Raw genomic sequence first — 16,645 nt, 5'->3', positions numbered from 1 at the left:
AGTGTTCCCTCTTACTGATTCTTGACCATTGGCATTCTCCAGGCCTACATTAGCAACCACTAGACATCAAACTGATTACATTTGCGAGGAAGAAGCAGCAGAGACACAGAGGGACATACAAAGAAAGATTAACATGCATGTAGATCACATCAAAACTGAACGGTACCAGGGAAGTTGTTAGGAAAATATGGACTTCAACAACTACAAACTGAGATTTGACTGTCAGAACATCAAGAGAAAAGAAGCAGGCTGTGCAAACTCCTCACACAGCGTGATGGAAATTCTTTGATTGAGAGCCAACTGTTTTCTTTGAAAGTATAGTGAATGTGTGTGGTTTTTTTTAATGGGAGATGGAAATTCTTATGGTTCTTTTATTAGTTCACTCATTTACTGTTTTATGTTTTTAACCCTTGTGCTGTGCTGAAAATCCTTCTAATTTGGTGTTCCCAGTTAAAAATGACTGGCCTTTTAAAGATTGCTGGTAAAACTCTCATTATGCAATCATATAACCAAAACTTGGATTTAATCTTTTTGTGAACTTGTTTTAATTAGCACAGGTTTTGCATTTCTTTTTGGGACTAATGGGTTGTGAGTGGCTGATCTGAGAAAAGTTGACAAAAAAAATCGACTTTAATCCAATATTTGGTCAAATATGGCATGACAAGAAATGTATACGCTATTTGTCGTCGGCCAGACTTTTTTGACCAGGAACACCACAAGTGTAGCGAGGGGGGGGAGACACGGTGTGAGCAAAGTCAGTAAGTTTTAGTCCAATGCAATAACATTAGCTAATATTTTCTGTACATGTTCTAGCAAAAAAACGTACATCTAACAACAGTCACTATAGAAAATGGAATAATGTTACAGCCATTTCTTATGATTAGGCAGTCTAGACTTTTGGGAAGTGATTAACAGCAGGAAATGATTTGCCAAGATGAGTGTAGCCAATCACGTTTTAGAAAATCACGTAACCCATGCTATTTTTTATATATTCTGCAAAGTAGTGTGCATTTTTTTAGGAAGTCGCTTTGGTTCCATGACTAAGTGGACTCCAGGCAGCTTCTCCAATGAAGTATTCTTTCATAGGTATTTACACTCTTTATGGTGGAACGCAAATACCATTGCAGCTCAACAAGAATAATAGATTTTACACACAAATACAGTCATTGATACAGAAGAAATGCCCCGATTTCTTTTTCACTGCTCTAGAAAATTAGAAATCATTGGCACTATTGAGAGACTTACTAGCATACCCAGATTGGATCTGAAGACTTTTGGCCATTTCCTGTGCTGATTTGTGGATCCGATTTAATGACAGAAAAAAACCACTCAATGAAGCTGATGCTTTGTGATGTAAACACACTTAAAACATGCAAGTAGGGTGTGAAGAACATTCTTTGTATCATACACGAGATCTCAAATTATAAAGAAAAGTTTATTCCGTATTAAATTTGAATATTTTAAATGTTCTTGTTTTTATTTGTTATTAAACTGAATTTATAAAACAGAACAAGTAAAAACTAAAATCTAAAATTCTTGCAAAATACTTTTTGTGACAGAAAACAAATCTGCTTTCATTCTACATGGGTTGTATTACAATCGATTTTGAAGTAACAAAACAACAGCAACAAATGATACACAAGAAAGAAATGGCACTGTACAAGTTGCTAAACAAAACAAATGACCATTTCTGGAATGTCCTCATCTCAAACTGATGGGTCAGATGTCTCTGTCTCTGTCTTGTTAGTCTCACTCTCCCATTTCTCCAGAAAAGCCTGCAGGTTTAGATTGAAGGTATCAATACCCTTCCCCGATAGATGAACCCCATCTGGTCTGTAGAGTCCCAAACTTGGCCTTATGTTGCTGTCGCTCAATGTAGAGCCACCAAGTTCTGTCATAATTCCACATATGCTCTCATTAATGGCCATACGGATAATGTCCATTTCTTTGCTGTCTTCTGTGCCCCTCCAGGTCTGCCGTGAAAGGATGCTGGACCACACCAGCAGGCATTCGGGGAATATGCTCTTCAGTGAGGTCATGTCTTTCTTCACAGTCTTAATAAAGGCCTCTGGATCAGTTGTGCTTATGTCATTTCCACCCAAGTGGATTATAAGCACATCAGGTTTGGGCCAGTTGTCTTTGAGCTGGAGCAGCAAAGGTACAAGCTGTTGCCACGTCATGCCCTGCACGCCCTTCCACCAGATGCGCACTGAGTCTGGGTGCATGCCCAACTGCACTCCATACTCAGGAGAAGTAGCCCTCTTCTCAGCCCAAAACACAAGAGAGTGGCCACATATCCACACATTCTTTATCTCATTGGGGGTACTTTTACCTGTAAATATGTTACAATATAGGGTGTGCATTAACCTCGACAGGCTTGGCCACATGAAAAAGTGTTTGATGGTCCTTAATCTAACATCATTTCAGGACCTACAAAGTGATGTTTATTTGGGTGTACAGCAATACACAAAGTGCTATATAAAATGCATCATTCATTCATTCATGTTTATCACAAAAGACCTGATCCTAATCCTGACAAGCCTCATCTAACAAAGAATAAAATGGACTAAAAGTAAGACTGATCTCAACTACCATCTGATCTGCATCTATTATTTTGTGAGAACGCATGTCTACACTGAAAGCGACTGGCATTGAGTTGACTTAAGACTGTCTAAACTAGCGGCGTTGAAGCTGATGCCCCAACTACACCCTTATTTTCTACAGAAATCCAGTGGTTTCAAAATTGATTTAGCACCAGTTATGTTAGAAAAGCACTCAATTTTACATTATGCTACTTTTGCTATAATTGCATCTACCTATGCATAGAAGCAAACCACAACTCAATTAACCACAACCACTAATTAAAGGTGTGTTCACAGTAGTAACATTTCTATGAAATTTCGCAAGCAAAAAAGTCAGTTGTCTATTATCCATAGTATAGATCAGGGGTGGCGAACGTCGGTCCTGGAGAGCCGCAGCCCTGCAGAGTTTTGCTTCAACCCTAATCAAACACACCTGAACAAGCTAATCAAGGTCTGAAGGGTTACTAGGAAGCTACAGGCAGGTGAGTTTTTATTAGGGTTGGAGCTGAGCTCTGCGGCTCTCCAGGACTGGAGTTTGCCACCCCTGGTATAGATGTATGAAGCACAGTTCACACAGAAGTCACTTTAAACTAAGCAGCTTTCTGTTGGTCAACCCGATGTATTAGAGTGGGGAAATCTTTCGCATTTGGATACCAAATGAAATTACTGGTTTTTGCAAGGCGATAATTAACAAAGTAACAGTAAATGTGACTGCAACTTAACAGTTCAAATAAAGTAAGATTTACAGTGGAGATCAAAATTAGAGAACAACCTAAAATTTCCTACATTTCAAGGTCACTGCTAAGTCCTATTTGAAGTTATCCTAACAGGGGTAGAAGGGCAGTTTTTACGCATTATGGAGTGTAAGCAAGCAAGTGTATTCTGAAGCACACAGTATAAAAAACTTAAATGAGATATTTGAAAAAGATCTGTTATTGGTGTTAATCTGGCACCTGGTGCTAATTTCATTAATTGTTTGACAAACCCATTTTAACTGGCAGCATTCCAGAGATTGCAAGATAGCAGGTCAAGTTGACTGAAACCCTGCAAAAGGAGGCGGTCCAGATGAAGGCCAAAGGGATGACCCTTTCAGCCACTGCAAGAGAAGCTGGTCATTCCAAATCTGTTATTTCTCAAATATTGCAGGTTTATAATGACATTAATTCAAAATCCCCCAAAAAGACTGGTCGTCAGACAAATGCATGAAAGGACAGGATAATGCGGAGAATCTCAATGCGGAATCGGTTCAACACTGCAGCTGGAATTGCTTGACAGTTCAGCTCTGAACAGGGTAAGGCTCTGTCTCGGCATGTTTAAGAGAAGTCAGCCTGAAAGTGCACCCTGCAGTGACAAGGCCTCTCATCAGCAGAAAGAATTACAAGGCTAAGCTCACCTTTGTGGAGAAGCATGTTTTGTGGACAGAGGAAAACTGGTCCAAAGTTCACTTTAGAGATGTGAGCAAGTTTAATTTATTTGGGTCAGATGGGAAACATTTTGTTTGGCATCAAACTGTGGAAAGACTGAAGCCCAAAGTGTGTTAAGTCAGTGAAAGGTGGAGGAGGACGTGTAATGGTTTGAGGGATGTTTTCTGTAGCAGGAGTTGGGCCTCTTATACAGCTAGATGTAAGGTGAATGCAAATGTTTATCAGAGCCTCCTTCAGCAAAATGCAGTTCCTTCCCTGCAAGCATCTTTCAATCAGCCTGCAATTTTCATGCAGGACAATGCCCCTGTCACACAGCAAAACGGGTAAAGCAGTTCCTTGAAGCTGAGAACATTGAAATAATGAAATGGCTGGGCCAGAGACCTGGTCAAAACCCAATTGAAAATCTCTGGAAAATCCTTGGTCACAAAGTTATGGCTAAGAAACTCACTACAGTCATCGAACTGTGGAAGAGACTGGAAGAAGAGTGGACCAAGATCACACCAGCGCAGTGTGAGAGACAAGTGATGTCCTGCGGCCGCAGATGTGCTGAAGTCATTCAAAGCAAGGGCCTCTACACTTCCTACCAATTTCTGACAGCAGTAACCCTCCAAAATTTTTGTTGTAATCTCCTTTCGTGCTACAGGGGTTACTGTTCTCTAATTTTGATCAGTGTTTTCCACAATAAAAATTGCTGATAAAAATTGTAAAAAAATTATATTGTCAAACGTTAGTAGAACAGTGGTATACCTAAAGCTAATATTCCTACAAATTTTGAGCGATGAAGATTAACAATATTTCAGAAAAGTATTTATAGCGTGACCTCTCATTTTGATCTCCAATGTATGTCTGAACATACAGACACTATAATGAAATTTTAAATAAAGTGAAAAATATAGTGTCAGGAACAGATCTACAATATGTCAAAGGAGAAGAAACTGGTCAATGGAAAATACTGTAATGCTGTAGATACGGTAATGGACACTTTCGTTGTGTAGACCGCACCACTGAACATATTGCAACAAATCTACTTTTAATAAAACCCAAGTTTTACACATCCAGTGCAGACATGCGTAAGTTTCGAGCTTGCTCTCTAATAAATGCAATACTTTAGAACATAAAATCACAATTTAAAAACTATTACCACTGTCTTCACAAATTAATCTAGATTTTAATTTTAAGGTCTGCTATTCAAAAATAACCCATTAATCCTAAAATGCTGTTTCCTCATCTCGTGACAAAGGACTAGGTTTCTTTCTAAAGCTAAATCATGATCCTTATCGTCCCTATTATGATCTGAGAGCTAACTGAATCACTTTTTTCTTGGAAACAAATATTGTAAAATTTTGGCAATAATCCTGTTTGCAAGGTAAAAGAATAAGCAAACTAAACAGGCAATTGCACCTGAAGCCAATAAATGCCTGAACCTAAAGACTCTGGAAATAATAATACCTGGAGCTGAATTCCGATTTTGTCCACGTGAACGCTGGGCTTCCATTTGCTGCTCTTTCTTCAGCTTCATTCTCTGGTTAAACTGTTCAAGCTGCCCAGAGCACAATTATATAAGAACAAAACTGACAAAAATGTGCTAAAACAATCAGTAGATTTATCACAGGTTTAGAACATTACAGATGCACTTATAAGCTGAAGACAATAAGCTCACAGCAACATTGTCCTTGGACAGCTTCTGATATTTGCCACATCACAGAATTACAAAGTATGACATGAGTATAAATTTAAGTATAACATCGATATTAAGAACCACTGAACAAAAGATTCCACATGTGAGAAGTTTGAAGAAAGATGTCATACCCGTTTCTTCTGCTTAGCCTTGATGTCATCTTCTGTTATGGTAGCAACCTGTATGTTCTTGGCTTCCTCCGAAGTTTGTTTTTCTTTACTGTCCTCTTTAGGTTGTATGGTAACAAGTGTGCTGGCAGGCCCTGCTTTATCTGTTGGAACTGTTTGGACTGTTTCTATTGTTTTGAGGCACCTAACAGGCTTTGTTTTTATAGATTCAGTTGGGATTTGACTAGCCGCTTGGGTACAGTAAGCAGAGGCCATTGTGGAGAAGTGGAGAGGGTTGGGGATAGGTGGAGGACCATAGGGATGTGGCATGGAGAGTGGAGGAGGTCCATAATATGGACTGGCCATTTGTGCAGTGTATGAACTATAAGCAGACATATGTGGCACCATAGCTTGGTGACCCATAGCATAAGGGGATGGAGGTAAAGTGCCATAAGGGTACAGACCAGGGGCCACAGAACCCCAAACATGTTGATCACTACTTTGATATTGAGAATATTGTGAAGCTGAAAAGGTGGAAATGGTGGAATTTTGGGCATACTGGGAAGTGGCAGGCTGAACTGTGGTTACAATGGTCATTGGTTGGTACGAAGCTTTAGAAACTGCGGTAGGCTCGGGTTCGCAAGGATCTTGTTTGTCGGTTGGTGGTTTCAAATTCACTACAGTTCTCTTAATGCTAGTTAGGTCTACATCTTCCACTTTGTGCTGGTCTTTGTATTTTACAGAGTCCTTATAACTCATGTAAACCTTACGATTTGAGGACTGAGCTGGGGATACAGATCGGAAGCCTTCAGAGTCTGTGGAATCTGCCCTACTACCACTACCCCTTTGCTCAGGTTGACTCACTGATTGCTCCCTTTTTTGTTCAAAGGAGTGAGTAGGCGCACTATGAGTTTTTTTTGTCTTACCATACAACCGCTCTTGCGTCCTGTCTGCTAATTTGCTAACCTCTGCTGTGTCTAGATGAAGTCCGATTGTTTGAAGAAGACTCTGAATTTTTTCAAAGTTCTCTGACTTTCTGTTTTTATCTTCACTGCTTTCTTCAGACTCCTGACGAGCTAAGCTTTTGTCAAACTTACTATCAGGCATCTCTCTGTCCTCTACGTAAGAGTGCTGAACATTTGGACTGACTTTCTGGTACTCAACAGACTGACTACGCTCCCGATATACACTGTGTTCATCTGTGTAATGTTTGTGTTCTGTTGCATACAAATCAGTGTCCTGTTCATACTGATTCCACTGCTCAGAGAACGGATTTGGATCCTCTTTAAGGGGACTCCAGCTTTCTGACACCATCGGATGCCCATATGGACTCTTCTTCTCAGCTTTTGCAGTAGGGTCTACACCATACTTCATTCCAACAAGCCGAGAAAAGCCACTACCGTCCTGAACAGCTCTTTCATGAGGCAGGAGGTCATCTTTGCTGGGGTCATTCAAACGGGTTTCAGTCTTCACTCGTTCTTGGCCAGATTGTTTTCCTATTAGGGAAGGCTGGTCACGGTCTTCCTCTTCTTTAAAAGGATCATATATCTCATCCATGAAGGGTATGTTTCTATCTAATTGAAGTTGAGTGGGTTTCTGGGCGTTTATTAAAGTCAGATCCTTTCTAGCCTCTTGAAACAAAGAGTTAACAACACTGGTGTCAGCCTTGTTGAGAGCACTAAGGAAGCGCTCCATTTGAGTTGAAAGATTGCGCTTTGGATCTGATGTTGAAGTCTGACTCGTAGAAGGGTTACTGCTCGGGGGATGGTCATGAGGCAGGCGAGATGATGCCCTGTGTTGGTCATTCTGAGAATTGCTACCTTTAGACAGACTCGAAGATTTCTGGTCATGCAAAGACCTTGAACTAGACGCCTTAGTGAGTGACTGTGGGATAACTGGCTTGTTAAAAGGGGGTGTTTCAGTCATTTGTGAGGCTGCTGAAGAAGCATTCATGATCCGGTTGAATAATCCCAACATACCGGGATGAATGGGTTGTGGATTTGAGGACCTGTTCAATGGCAAAGTTGCTGTCTTCTGAGAAGTCGGTTTTGTAAAGGAAGAATCATCCTGACTTGGTTGACCATATTCATCAACTGAGGTCTTGTCACTCTGCAAAGCAAAAATACAAATAATTTTTTCACAAACTACTGTAGTGACAAGTAGCTTTTCTTAAAACATTTTGCACACTTTGGCTTCCAATAGCACTTTTCCACCATTGATCTGAAAGTTTACTGTTCATGAATTAGTTCTGTATCAATCCAGGCACGATGACATGGATTCAGTTTCCATTATGGTGTATGTGACCAATCGTGAGTTGCTAAAGCATTTACATCAACACTGTTCTCCTGTAAAGAGTTCGATACACTAACCATGCTGAGAAGTGTGGTAAATGTACCATAATGAACAGTGTTGGAAATGCTGCTGATACCATACTCACCATGCTCAGAACTGTTCAGTTAGATGGTGGAAAAGTTTTTTTTTATTTTTTATTATTTTTTTTTAAATAGTATTTTTATAGTCTTGCTGGGACATTCAGCTAAAACCAGCTTCAGGTGGTAACTGGTTCGATATGGTTTCTAGATGGTCCAAACTAGCCATTTTATGATCAGTTCGAAGGACTGTAGATGGATGGGTCAACCTTGGTCAAAATCAGACATGGTAGACCACCATAGCTGGTGGGGTTCATAATCGAGCCAACTACCAGCAACTACTTAGCTACCATGTTTGAAAAACCAGTTTCACCACCTTAAGCTGTTTTTTCCACCAAGGAGAGCTAATCCATATAATATATTTTACAATGAACAAACCTGAGATGTTACAATCTCTGAGCGTTTCTTCAAAATTGACTTTTTCGGTTGAATATCAGGTTTTAATTCGGAGCTCCATAAGTTCCCTTTAGACATTACAAATTGGTCCTCTGTGTGCGAGTCAAACTTGTATTCTGCTTCCATTTCAGGCATTTCCCGAACAACTTTGACCTTCTGTTCCAAGGCAATTATCGCTCTTTTGCGTGCTATTGACTCACTGAGATCTTCTAATTGCTTCTTTTTTCTCACCAATTTTGGATCCTGAATCTGAGTTAGAGATGTCTTTTCAGACCCTGCAGTGGTCAAAGTCCTCTCAGCAATACTTTCAAATGTTGAGTAGCCAGGTGTATTTGAGCCAAAAGCACAAGTCTGTTGGTGGTATCCTATTTGCATCTCTTGACTTTCACTCTTTACAAAAGGAGCAGCAGTTTCCTTGCTTGCAGACGCCTTAGAGAAGATAAGAGACAGTGAGATAGGCAAGAGAAAATAAAATATGAAACAAAACCTGAGCAGCCCATGTAGAAACAAACCTGAGATTGAGAATCCGTGTGAGGTTCAGACTGTTTCTTCAAGATGGACTTCACTGGTTTTAGGTCAGGCATCCAAATGTTTTCACGATGCACATGCTCATAATCAAATGTTGTAACTCCACTTTTTCCATCCTCAGGTTCAATTTTCTTTGCATTGTGCTCCATAGCAACAATAGCTTTCTTACGTGCAATCAGCTCGTTGAGTTCCATTAGCTCTCTCCTTTTTCTCAATAGTTCATCCTCTACACTGTTAGGGTTTTTAACTTTCTTTTTGTCGCTTGGATCTTTAATGCTGCTTTGTTTCGCATAGTGATCATATTTGTCGGCAGGGCTGCGGCTTCTCTTCCTAGCACTCTGACTGCTCCTTTCTCTGCTTCTGCTGCGACTCCGTCGGGATCTCTCTCCGCGTTCTTTGCTCCGACTGCGGCTGCGTTTGAATCTGTATCGGCTGTCCCTCCTCTCACGGCTGGAACTTCTGTGCCTTCTGTAGTAGCTCCTACTTCTCTCTCGGCTCCGGCTTCTGCTCCTGCTGCGACTATATTTGCGTCGACCACTTTCTCTGCTTCTGCTCCGACTATACCGACGTCGACTATTCTCCCTGCTTCTGCTCCGTACTCTATCACCTTTAGTGCTTTCTTGTTTAATGACACTTTCCTTCTTCAGATCTTTTGCAGATAACATATATGGTAAAGTCTTGTCTTTTCCCTTGTTTGGCTTGCTAAAGATCAAGAAATTGTTAACAAAAAAAAGTTTCATAAAAATATATTACATGTTGAAACATGTTTAACATTTTAAGACAACATAATACTTCCTCCATAAAAAAAAAAAAGATTTGTGCTGAAAAAATAAATTAAAATACATTGTTTATGGATAACTTGTACAAGAAGTTTTAATTACAACAAAAATACATAACTATATAACAAGTGTGAATTTTTACAAATGACAAGCATTTTAATCAAATGTTTGTACACATCATTCTTAATGGCAAAGACTCAAGATGTATTATTGAAGTAACACTATATATATTAAATTATAACTATCATCATTATATATTGATATTTACATTATGTTTCTATATTATCACATTGCAGGAGCTTGACAACATAAGATTTATTTTAGCAATGTTTTTTATTTAAACTAAATTTAACTACTCGGTTTCTGTCAGCCATACTGTATTCATGAAACCAAATTACTTAAAAGGTGCTGTATGTATTTTTTTTAACTGTACTAAAGCATAAAAATGCAATAATGTGTTTGCAAATATTTAGGAAACATGCTAAGTTCACATACTTGTTTCTTCAAATAACACTACAGCCAGTTATTATACTTTGAAATGTGCTTTCCGTGTCTGAATATCTGTTTTTGTTTTGGTCTATGTGATTCCACTCACTGCCAATTCACCCAATAGTATTTCGACACCCTAGGGTTGCCATTTGGTGGAGAACACCATAGAAGTCAGCAAACGAACTGGGTCAGAGATCACAGATTCTACCCGACCTAAAAAGCCTCAAAATCCAACTAAAAAGCTCTATGACCAGAAGAATATTAAAAAGCAGATAAATCAACTCGTCAACTTACAGTGTAAGGCTCATTGCCTAACATTGTTGGTTGAGCTTGTTCTATGTTGCACTTGGCAACCCACGTGAGCATCGAGTTTTGAATTTAGACTGCAATACTCATTTCAACCGTTAATTATACATGCCGCAAAAATACATACCGCACCTTTAAGTTTTACTTCCATTTTTTATTTTTGCTGCAAGTACTCCCAAAGGTGGATAAAAGTAACTGCTGTACTCCATGTGAATAGTATTGGAGCACATTTTCGCATTGTGACAAAACATCTCACTTCAACCTATGACAAAAAGAAGACTTTGTGTTTTACTCTCAGACTTACTGTCAAACGTAATGATGCGCCAATGGAATTTTTGAAGAACATCTGCACATTTAACTAATAGACTGACCTACTTACTCATGATTTACTTACTCTACATCCACTGATTCACTGACTTTGTCCTCTGTTTTGACCCCCTCCTTGATTTGGTCTTTTGGATCCTTCAGCAATTTGATAGTCATTTTCTTCTGCAGGCAGCCAAGCAAATGTGGCAGAATCCACATTTAGGGATCAACCAACCCATGGAAAATGACTAAATTGATAATTTATTGTATAAACTAGGGGTTGCACTGACTAGTTGATTGGTTCTAGTTATTACTAGTCATTATTCTGCAATGCAGGCATTGGATCTTTGCCAACTAGTAGTGGATCTCATGATTTTAATGCAACTTATTCCATACATAGAATAAGCACAACTGTGTCCCAGTGTTTCTGCATATCATTCATTATCTGTCACGGATAAATATTTTCATAATTAAGAAAAAGGTAAAAAAAACAAAATAATAATCCTAAGCGTTAATAAAATCACATTACAGTCGACCCTAAATAAACTAAGCAAGTGGGACATGTTTGACCACTGATTCTGCAGTGTATTGTGATTCAATAGGTATTGACCCACCAACTAATTTTTGGACAACTAGCAAAAACAAGTATCTGTGCAAGTCCTAGTATATAAATCTTACAATGAAATAAAAGTTATGTACTGCACCTTCTCTTTTACTCCAAATGCCTCTAATTTTGGTGCAGATGTGAAGACGTTTTCATTCAGCCTTCTTATTCTAACAGCTTGTTTTCCCCCTTCAGCTGCTTGACTCTTCAAATAGTATAACAATTACATCAACAAAGAACTGGACTGACATACCAGCATCCAAAATGTACTCTCTACTTTTCCAGCAAAAGCCAGAAACTTCAATAACAAAATACAGGGCAGGAGAAATCTAGCAGTTACAAAAGGTTCAGGAACAAAATTTGTTACTGTAGTAACACTGAAATGGTCATGATGTTGGCGGCTGAAATGAGCGGCTGAAAACTTACCGGTACTAACGTAAATTCAACCTTCTCAGACAAAGTGAGTTTGGTGTCCTCCATAACTTCACTTATGTAAAAAAATAGCTGCGGGTCCTGTTGTGTCTTGATGAACCCAAAATTATCATCCAGCTTGACAACAAGCCCCTAATAGATGGAAGCATGTCATAAGCAAAAATAAATTGTAAAGTTATTAATTGCCTTAATGAACATATTTCGCCCAGTCCAGTTCCTGGAGACCTATCTCTCTGGAAACTTCTGCTCCAAACCTGATGAAACACAACTGAACCAGCTAATTGAGATCATGAACCTGATAATTACAGACAGGTGTGTTTGATCAGGGTTGGATCTGAACTCTGCAGGTAGGTAGATCTCCAGGAACAGGCCTGTCTTAAAGATTAGCTGTAATAAAACACAGCACCTCACTGGATCTGATTCTTCTACAAATGCTAAAAAGCAGGGATGCACCAAAACTTCAACCACAGAAAATGCAATAAACCTGTCATTTTTGGAAAAAGAAAACAGGCCAAAATCTTTGCCAAAAATATTAAAAGTGATTACATTCTAATATTAGAAACTCTGAAGAAAAATGCACAAGAAATTATCTATTACATTGTAAATAGTGTAAATGGCAGCATATTACTGGACAAAAATCCTGACGTGTACCTGCTCTGATGTGTGAAATTCAAAATGGACAACAAATGTGCTTCAATCACCCTGAAGTCTATGGGAAATACCAATCAAACATGACTGCAAATTCAGCTGATATTTCCTAGCTCCAAGCACACAGAATATTATGAAGAGATACACTTGATGTGAGTGCACACAAATATGCACTGGAGCATTTCAAAGCAACCATCTATAACTAAAAAGCTAATATCATTGCAATTATGGAAGTTCAGTACCAAATTGCAGGAAACTTTGACCACAATAGTCTCATGCATGAGATGTTTGTTTGTTTGTGTTTAATGCTATGCCAGCTTCTATGGCTATTTTCACGGCGAGAAAGTGTATGGCTGAATTATACATTATAAAACTGTATTTGGCTTAAAAGTCCTTGCACACCGAAGTCAGAAATTCTCATCTGAAATTTTCGCACGGTAAAAAATAAATACAACCTCACGTTGTGTCAATCACATTTACACACTCCCTCCAAAACTTTCGTCCGTCATAAAAAAATTCGGATCGGTTTCAACTTTCTGCATTTTTCACATCCGTAGCAAGCATTTTTAGAGGTGTTTAGGCAATTCAGAGCCACGATGACATTCTGTGCATGACAAATTTTGACCAATACGAAAAACGCATGCGGAAAATTTCAAACTTTGCAAGAACTTTAACTGTTAAAAATTTCTTCAAAAGAGTTAACTGAATAAAAAAGTTATCTCACAGAGTTAAAGCCAGCACAATTCAATAAAACAAGCTTCACGGATAAAGGGTTTTAGCAGAGAGAACTCGTGCATGAGACATTAAAGCAAGCATAAATGACTGCGATCAGAGGGGTGTAACCCTGGCCAAATCTGCCTATGGACCTCAATCAGCAATGATGCCCTAATCGTCACCACTAGCACACGATTGCTGCGTTCCGTTTGTACTCAGAAAGTGGAAATTCCGAGTTCCCAGTAGGAACTTTTAACTGGAACGCCCTCCCAAGTCAGAATTCTGACTCGGAATCTCGGAGGAATCACAACAACTTCAGAATCAAATATGGCTGCTCAGTGCATCAACAGAAGAGAAACTGTAGTAATATATTGTTTACTGGCACTTAAGTTTGTCCGTGTCTCAAACTCAGTTGTGCACACAGTACTATCCAACCTCTATTTGTGGACATGATTCTATGACGTTATCTGTGAGAAATACCACTTTTTATTTGTTTTTAATCGACTGGTATTGCTAACAATGGACACATCTGTCTTTGTTTTTCCTGGCTTCTCTACTGGAACTGAAACATCATTCCCAACTCCAACATCCGAGATATATAGAATGCAGCATATGGCTGCTGTCACATCATCCAGGTGGATGCAGTGCAAATTATATTATCATTCTTCATTTTGGTGCATCCCCTACAAGCTTATTTATTTGCGATTAATGCCACTACTTTCCATATAACTAATGTCTAACTATTTCCTATGTAATCTGTCTGAGGAAGAACATCAATGCTGAAGACCTACTGCACAATGGTCTGTGAGGTCATGTCATTCGTGTCCTACAGAACCACACTGACCAACAGTGCAACAATGCAAATCTTGGGCTATTTTCATCTTCGAAAGCTAAATGCTTAATGCCAATTTAAGACCAAGATATGGTGCAGCTGCTATTCAACTACTACTACTACTGCTATTTCTAAACAACTACCTAAATGCCAAATCACCATGGATGACCACAACTGAAAAACACTTACTATCTTGCGCTGCTCTTCAGAGTCTGTCTGGAATGTTTCTGGCAGGATCTCTACGTTGACGGCACACTCCTCCTTAGTTACACTGTTGGTACAAATGTTGAACTGGACCTTGTCATCAACCATCATGGTGGCTTTTGTGATCACGTCACCTGACCTAAAAGATAAGCGCTTCTCTGTGCCCTCCACTGTGGTGACCAGAAGACCCAAAGTGGGCTCTTGATTGTCCATCTGCTCAAAAGAAAAAAAATACATAAATAATTAAAACATGACTGCTTTGAAAAATAGTGTCATGATCAAGGAGTAAAAATTACATTAAAACCTCCCACACTGATTCTATAAATATTTACGAAACCATCCATGCATCCTTTCAATTCAACATGCAGGGCTCAAGGGGACTTTCCAAAAAAGAAGTGTTCCAGCACTTCAGAAAACAAAAACTCTACAGATGTACAACTACCTAAATGCCAAATCACCATGGATGACCACAACTGAAAAACACTTACTATCTTGCGCTGCTCTTCAGAGTCTGTCTGGAATGTTTCTGGCAGGATCTCTACGTTGACGGCACACTCCTCAGTTACACTGTTGGTACAAATGTTGAACTGGACCTTGTCATCAACCATCATGGTGGCTTTTGTGATCACGTCACCTGACCTAAAAGATAAGCGCTTCTCTGTGCCCTCCACTGTGGTGACCAGAAGACCCAAAGTGGGCTCTTGATTGTCCATCTGCTCAAAAGAAAAAAAATACATAAATAATTAAAACATGACTGCTTTGAAAAATAGTGTCATGATCAAGGAGTAAAAATTACATTAAAACCTCCCACACTGATTCTATAAATATTTACGAAACCATCCATGCATCCTTTCAATTCAACATGCAGGGCTCAAGGGGACTTTCCAAAAAACACTCTAATGTTCTCAAAACTATAAATTAAATGAGCAGCTATTGTGTTTTACATGCATTTCTAGAAGCCAACTGTTCCAGCACTTCAGAAAACAAAAACTCTACAGATGTGTAGATGTAGAGCAGAAGTGCTCATCTCCAATCAGATGTTCTCAAACAACAAAGTAGAGAAGATTCGTGAATGTGAGGCTATAGTAAGTCTACCTCACACATCATAAATGGAAATACAAAACTATCATCTATTCCTGCAGTTTTGGGGATCTAAAGATTTAAAGTGTCATAAAACATCATTACAGTCTTACATTATTCTTTATATGATTCTAACTTCAGGACAAGTTTAAATTCTCAATAAGTAGTATGTATTCATTGCACTGTAATCGTTTATCAAGATTATTTTCAGGTTCTAATGAGAGACTTTTTGTGTTCAGGTTGCAGGAGGGTGAAAACCTACCACTTTTTCTTGACTTTGGCTTTTCTTTGGGGCGATTTTGGTAATGGTCCCCTCGTATTTCTCACTGCTTACGTCCAAATCTTGAGAACCAGTTTCTGAAGTCACGGGCTTCCACTGCAGATAAAGACGTAAATGCACATTTAGAAGAACGTGAAAATTTCCAAGAGCACAAAAGTTATCTCCAACAGGACAGCTGAGAATAAACAAGGCTCTAGTCTAAACTACCTTGTCTTTGACAGGGGTAGTGCCAGATGTATTGTCCTTTGCGCCGGAAATATTTTCATTGCCTTTTGCTTTTTGATTAAAGGTCTTAGGCAGCTTTTTGAGTCGGACGGCCTTCTTTGTGTCGTTCACCTTCAATACACAATATATGTATATTATGAAGCTTTGAATACAAAAGTTTGAATACAAAGAAAGATACAATGTGTAAAAAAAGAACCTAATAATTTTACTCACAGTCAAAATGGTTAGTTCCACGTCATCCAAGACATTCAGCTCTTCATCTGATAAATTGTCAGTAGCAGAGGCCGTCAGGCTATCATGTTTCTCTGTCATGACGGTCACAGTTCCATCGCTCTTATTAATAATCACACCCTGGTGGCAAAATAATAACAAATACAGTTGAGGTCAAAAGTTTACATCCCCCTTTCAGAATCTGCAAAATGTTAATTATTTTACAAAAATAAGAGGGATCATACGAAATGCATGTTATTATTTATTTAGTACTGACCTGAATACAATATTTCACATAAAAGATGTTTACATATAGTCCACAAGAGAAAATAATAGTTGAATTTATAAAAATGACCCCGTTCAAAAGTTTACATACACTTGATTCTTAATAC

General features: G+C 38.8%; 1 protein-coding gene across 1 annotated transcript in view; it reads right to left on the bottom strand.

Moving 5' to 3' along the window:
• Positions 1 to 1,538: 1,538 nt before the first annotated feature.
• Positions 1,539 to 16,645, bottom strand: part of LOC107739478 (uncharacterized) — a gene marked incomplete at its 5' end in the record, with an annotated part of 19,970 nt that continues 4,863 nt past the window's right edge. The window contains 12 exons of the mRNA XM_016551606.1: positions 1,539 to 2,332; positions 5,456 to 5,546; positions 5,816 to 7,900; positions 8,599 to 9,045; positions 9,129 to 9,846; positions 11,113 to 11,207; positions 11,729 to 11,833; positions 12,055 to 12,192; positions 14,947 to 15,171; positions 15,801 to 15,914; positions 16,026 to 16,154; positions 16,257 to 16,394. Coding sequence (XP_016407092.1) covers positions 1,707 to 2,332; positions 5,456 to 5,546; positions 5,816 to 7,900; positions 8,599 to 9,045; positions 9,129 to 9,846; positions 11,113 to 11,207; positions 11,729 to 11,833; positions 12,055 to 12,192; positions 14,947 to 15,171; positions 15,801 to 15,914; positions 16,026 to 16,154; positions 16,257 to 16,394 — 4,911 coding nt within the window. The remainder of the gene's footprint in view (positions 2,333 to 5,455; positions 5,547 to 5,815; positions 7,901 to 8,598; positions 9,046 to 9,128; positions 9,847 to 11,112; positions 11,208 to 11,728; positions 11,834 to 12,054; positions 12,193 to 14,946; positions 15,172 to 15,800; positions 15,915 to 16,025; positions 16,155 to 16,256; positions 16,395 to 16,645) is intronic.

The sequence above is a fragment of the Sinocyclocheilus rhinocerous genome, unplaced genomic scaffold (assembly GCF_001515625.1).
Source record: "Sinocyclocheilus rhinocerous isolate Xijiao unplaced genomic scaffold, SAMN03320098_v1.1 scaffold345, whole genome shotgun sequence".
Classification (NCBI taxonomy): domain Eukaryota; kingdom Metazoa; phylum Chordata; class Actinopteri; order Cypriniformes; family Cyprinidae; genus Sinocyclocheilus; species Sinocyclocheilus rhinocerous.
Note: the sequence above shows the minus strand (reverse complement) of the source record. Positions and strands in the feature narration are given on the sequence as shown.